General features: G+C 47.1%; 1 protein-coding gene across 1 annotated transcript in view; it reads right to left on the minus strand.

Annotated features, from left to right (window-relative positions):
* Nucleotides 1-5,457, minus strand: part of cyth3a (cytohesin 3a) — a 41,095-nt gene extending 35,638 nt beyond the window's left edge. The window contains exons 1-2 of the mRNA XM_070900782.1: nucleotides 5,378-5,457; nucleotides 590-656 (exon numbers count right to left, since the gene is read on the minus strand). Of these exons, the coding sequence (XP_070756883.1) occupies nucleotides 590-656; nucleotides 5,378-5,457 (147 nt within the window). The remainder of the gene's footprint in view (nucleotides 1-589; nucleotides 657-5,377) is intronic.
* Between the last annotated feature and the right edge of the window lie 543 nt (nucleotides 5,458-6,000).

Genomic DNA, 6,000 nt, shown 5'->3' on the forward strand with positions numbered 1-6,000 from the left:
TCGGTTTAACGTCTCATCCGAAAGACGGCACCTCCGACAGTGCGGCGCTCCCTCGGCACTGCACTGGAGTGACTGCCTAGATTATGTGCTCAAGTCTCTGGAGTGGGACTTGAACCCACACAAGTGGTTATGGGGGAGGGGGGGGGGGGGTGTTGGAAAGAGAAAATTGGCTTCATACATGTAGTCGCTGTTGTAATGTAGGAAACATGGCAGCCACATACAGCAATGAAATAAATAACCTAAACAGCTCGATATTTTTACAAAGTAGGAGATCGCCACGTGTTTGGAGTGACATGTGACAGGGGACGGCAACAAGCGATTTCTGAACCTTTAAGATCGGGAATAATTTAGATTGTAGAAGCAGAGAGATTCCAATCCAAATTAATTCCCATCCTGCGGCACAAGCAGTCCGCTTTTATTTTGTTTATATCGCAACGTACCACTGGAGCAAGATATGGGCCGGGCTGCAACCAAGGGCACTTCAAACCTGTGTCAGTGTGGAGCAGGCAAAAGTACAGATCTGGGGATGGAAACAAAATAGTAAAACAGAACTAAATTGGCCGAGGAGCCACAAGAAAATATCCATTACCTTCTTGGGATCCATGTTGAATTTCTTTCTTCCCATCGCCATTTGTTTGTTCCTTTGTGTTGTTTTACTGTCGACGGATTAACAAGAGAAAGTGAGGAATGGCACACCATTATCCCTCTATTTACCATCATCACCATCACAGCGTGACCCTCCCCCCCCCCAGACCGCGACCCTCGTGCACCCCCCCCCACCCAATGCAGGGGGCAGTCCACTGTCACTCCATCAGTGTCGTTCTGCACTGGGGCCGTGTCACCTGCAGGTTGCACAGGTCACCGTCGAAGTCAACGATTAGCTGGCCCGCCTTTTGATGCCGTTTCCCCCATCGAAGGGGTTCCCCCTCCCCTCCTTCAAGGTGTTTCTGGAGGTGCCTGAATTATGTAACACCGCCCCCCCCTCCCCTCCCCCAAACCCAGGACTCAATGTTGACCAGACACAGATTGCACCCTCTACTGTCGTTACATTAACTGGTTTTAAGAACGTAACACAACATAAGAAATAGGAGCAGGAGTAGACCATTTGGTCCCTCGAGCCTGCTCCACCATTCATAACCTTCGACTCACCCATCATTCAAAGATCTGTCTATCTCCACCTTAAATACATCCAATGACGCAGCCTCCACAGCTCTCTGGGGTAGACACTTGACCCCGACACCATTTAACACCAACATACAATCAGCTTGATTCAAATAACATGGCTGCAAAGCACAGAGCCCCTTTAGATTGGTAGAAGATGCAGCAATTTCTTTTCTCCCCCTCCTTAATTCATGATTTTCTGTTGTCAGTTTGCTGCCCTCCTATTCCGCAGAGCCCACCCTGTGGTACCATACCCACGTTACCCCCACAGGCACACCACAGCCTGTCTCCAGTGAGGGGGGGGTACAAACCCTGAGCCTTTCTTCCCCCCGCTTTACCTAGAGATGCCGAAACAAGGCGAGGCAACCCTGCAGATTTAGCCCTCACGTGTGGGAAGGATATGGAGACCCTGGAGGGTGGGGGGGTGGGGCGGCCAGAATATCACCTGGGCCAGGGCTTCTCAAGTTAGGACAATCGGCTCCAAGAGTCAGGGCTGTTTCCTTCAGAGAAATACAGGTTTAGACTGAAGAACAATAAACATAAGAAACAGGAGCAGGAGTAGGCCATTCGGCCCCTCGTGCCTGCTCCGCCATTCAATAAGATCATGGCTGATCATCGATCTCAACTCCACTTTCCTGCCCGATCTCCATATACCTTAATATCCAAAAATCTAGCAATCGTTCGGTTTGAGGGGTTTTTTTTAAATAAAGAGGTTGAACTCAGGCCAGTTGGGAGTGTAATTTGAGATGGGTAGGGATGGTGGGACCAGAGGCCAGGCATATAAACAGCGCCAGGCAAATAGTTGGGTTGGATGTCAGGAAGGCTTTCTCCCTCACCAATTACTGTCAAGAACAGACTACCACAGGCAGTGGGGGTGTGGATTCATTACAATTCTTTAATAAAAGGCAACGACATATTCTTCAGTAAAGAGACAGTTCCTTACTCAGTGGTGAAAATACTCGCTACCACAAGGGGTGGTGGGGTGAAGATGCATTTAAGGGGAAGCTAAATAAGTGCATGAGAGAGAATGGAATAGAAGGATATATTGATAGGGTTGGACATTGCTTGTGTGGAGCATAAACTAGCTTATTTCGATTGAGATTATAAAGCTACTGCAGTCTCGAAGCCCTGCTCAACTGCCTTAGGGAGTCAGAGAGAAATTTTCCCAAAGTTTCCCTGAATTGGCAGCAGTTTTTGTTCTGCCAGGAAACTGCAGGGCTTGGGGAATGATTCAATGCTTTGTGTCTGGGTGCAATCTGTCTGGGTCTGGATCCTTTGGTACCACACCCATGTTATCCTCACAGTGGGCACATTGGTGAGCACTCGCCACACAGCTCGTCTCCAATGGGGGGGAGGGGTTAGAAACCCCCAGCCGTTTCTCGCCCGCCCCCCTTAATCTAGAGGCGCCAAAACCAACCAAGGCATCCCTGCGGTTTGATGCCATTTTCCGGTCATTGTTTTGGCACGTACGGCACCCCCAGCGATGACCAGCCGTAACCCATGGGCACCAAAGCCCTCCGGTGCTATCCCAAGCCACGCACAGCACTCATTGGGAAAATCTAAACTGGAGTCTTTCTGGACTTTGCCACTGAGACACCGACAGGAGAAACTCAAGCTATTCATATATTTTATATATATAGGATGAGGGAACCAAATGTAATAATTCCAAGTTTGCTGCCGACACAAAACTAGGTGGGATTGTGAGTTGTGAGGAGGATGTAGACGCTGCAAGGCGATCTAGATAGGTTGAGTGAGTGGGCAAACACATGGCAGATGCAGTAGAACGAAGGTAAATGTGAAGTTTGGGGTAGGAAAAATATAAAGACAAAGTATTATTTAAATGGTGATAGCTTGGGAAGTGTCGATGTACAGAGGGACCTGGGTGTCCTTGTACACCAGTCATTGAAAGCAAACATGCAGGTGCAGCAAGCAGTTAGGAAGGCAAATGGTATGTTGGCCTTCATTGCAAGAGGGTTTGAGTACAGGAGCAAGGATGTCTTACTACAGTTATACAGGGCCTTGGTGAGACCGCACCTGGAGTATTGTGTGCAGTTTTGGTCTCCTTACCAAAGAAAGGATTTACTTGCCATAGAGGGAGTGCAGCGAAGGATCACCAGACTGATTCCTGGGATGGCAGGACTGTTATGAGGAGAGATTGGGTAGACTAGGCCTGTATTCACTGGAGTTTAGAAGAATGAGAGGGGATCTCATTGAAACGTATAAAATTCTGACGGGGTTGGACAGACTGGATGCGGGGAGGATGTTTCCCCGGGGCTGGGAAGTCGAGAACAAGGGGTCACAGTCTCAGGATACGGGGTAGGAAATTTAGGACCGAGAGGAGGAGAAATGTTTTCACTCAGAGGGTGGTGAACCTGTGGAATTCTCTACCACAGAAGGCTGTGGAGGCCAATATAGAGGGAGATAGATAGATTTCTATAAACAAAAGGCATCAAGGGGTACGGGGAGAAAGCGGGAATATGGTGTTGAGCTAGAGGATCAGCCATGATCATATTGAATGGCGGTGCAGACTCGAAGGACCGAATGGCCTTCACTGACCTCTGTTGCTTGGCACTCCATTCCCATTCTTTGGCAGAGGCTCAGAAGCCAAGAGCAGAAACCATGCAGCAAGGCTACATGTCTGACATTCTTTCAAATATCTCTCACTTCCCCCCCGCCCCCCCACACACAGTTTTATCTTCCCTCGCCCTCCTCTCGTGGGAACTCATGCTGGCGTCTGTGCCACAGTCAACAGGAAACTCCTTCGACCCAACAGTGGAGGCCATTTTTCATGCGTGAACCTAAAGCGGCACTGATGTTGGAGAGCTTGATTTGCACGGAGGAACCTCTCAGCCTCTCGTTCCCCAATGTCCAATGACCCACTTCCAACAGCTGGACAGTGACTGAGCTCCATTGGGAAAAACCTGTCGAGTTAGTCACAGGAAGGAGCAAAACTCAAGGCAATGAGGGCTCCTTCCACTATTCAGCTACAATTGCCTAACTTGGCACAGAATGGGGATGAACCCATCACCCCTGTGGCCGCTGATTTACATTGGCTTCCAGTCCAGCAATGCCTCGATTTTAAAACGCTTATCCTAGTGTTCAAATCTCTCTATGGCCTCACCCCGATTTCCAATCTCCTCCAGCCCAAAAACCCTCCAAAATATCTGCGCTCCTCCAATTCTGGCCTTGAGCATCTCCGATTTTAATCACTCCACCATCGGTGGCCGTGCCTTCAGCTGCCTGGGCTCCAAGCTCTGGAACTCCCTCCCTAAACCTCTCCGCCCTGTTTTGTCCTTTAAGACATTCCTTAAAACCTCCCTCTTTGACCAAGCTTTTGATCACCTGCCCTAATATCTCCTTATGTGACTCAGTGTCAAACTTTGTTTGAAAGCGCTTCTGTGAAATGCCTTGGGACGTTTTACGAATGTTAGAGGCGCTGTATAAATGCAAGGCATTGTTGTTGAATGTAAAACCTTGCTGGCTATGTGGCTTAGGTGCTACACACACACACAAGTCACAGCTGCTGAAATACATTAAAAATTGTTAGCATTAGAGTCTGTGCCATCTCCCTCCTCCGCCATCCCCTCCTCCGACCCCCAAATCATTAGCTCAGACGAGAGAAACATTTAAATGACAGGTCCAGTGACACACTTCAGCATTAAGCATTGGTCACGTGTTACAACCAAATCAATTCACGCTAAACATCAGGAAAAAAACATTGTTTGCTCTAATCCACACATGCATGCCTCCCACATACTGGCAAAAGGCATTTAGGTAGACTCAGCTTAACTGCAAAATGTAGCCAATGCCTATTATAATAGTTATAAATCTCTCATAACAGGGTGAAATGTAGAGATCAATATCTGTAAAATTTCCATCGGGAGAGAACTTCCTACAGGGGGAAATCTGACTGAATTCAATTCAATTTGTATTTGTGGAATAGAATGGGCGGGGGGGGGGAGGGGGAAATTGGTGCGTTTGCATTTTGTTGATTGGTGGAAATGAAGTCGGTTTTATTTTAAGCTCACAATTTGTGCCAAACCTCAAGAATCTCCAGTAAAACAAAGCATCAATAGCAGTTTTCCGCGTACAGATTTAAAAAGCATTCATGCTTATATTTTCACATCACTCACACACATTAATAAATCATTGTTCAGAATAAATAATTTTTAACATCTGGGCTACAGCAAAGTTGAAATATGAACATTCAACTCACCTTTCATCAGTACAAGTCAGAGTTTCAATCTCACTCATTACTTCCGCTATCTCATCTTTCAACCTCTGTAAAACAGACATTTAAATATTAAACCTACAACCCATCGAGTTGCAGTTTTACAAACGAGCTTAAAGGACAAGTAAATGCAATGCTCGGAGCCCTCCGGCAAGTCTATTTCCAAAAAGAATCCCGGCGCCCCCAAAAAATGAAGTCATTCATGAAATACAAAATACAATAAAGCAACCCTTATTCCTGTGGCAAGCAGCTCTGGACAGAATACCACAAAATAAATCACTCCCCTCTTCTCCCTCTCCCGGGAATTCAGACCTACTCACCCAGGATAAAACTAAGCAAGAATCGCAAAGCAATAAGACAACGCAAAGGGGAAATTTGGGGCAAAATCCCGTCGGTTTTACTCAAGGCGAATGATTTGAGATGAGCTCCATATTCCAACTGTTGTGGCTGTCACAATGAGGGCGGGTTAATTGGAGCAGCACTGCATCCCGTTAGATTTCAACACCTACCACATGTAAGAAGATTTGGTTCCAAAGATTTGTTTGCATAAAGGAGGCAGTGAAAACGACAGCTTAGAAGTGACAAATCACTTGCCATAGTTACAGTGC

This window comes from Pristiophorus japonicus, chromosome 15 (assembly GCF_044704955.1).
Source record: "Pristiophorus japonicus isolate sPriJap1 chromosome 15, sPriJap1.hap1, whole genome shotgun sequence".
Taxonomy (NCBI): domain Eukaryota; kingdom Metazoa; phylum Chordata; class Chondrichthyes; family Pristiophoridae; genus Pristiophorus; species Pristiophorus japonicus.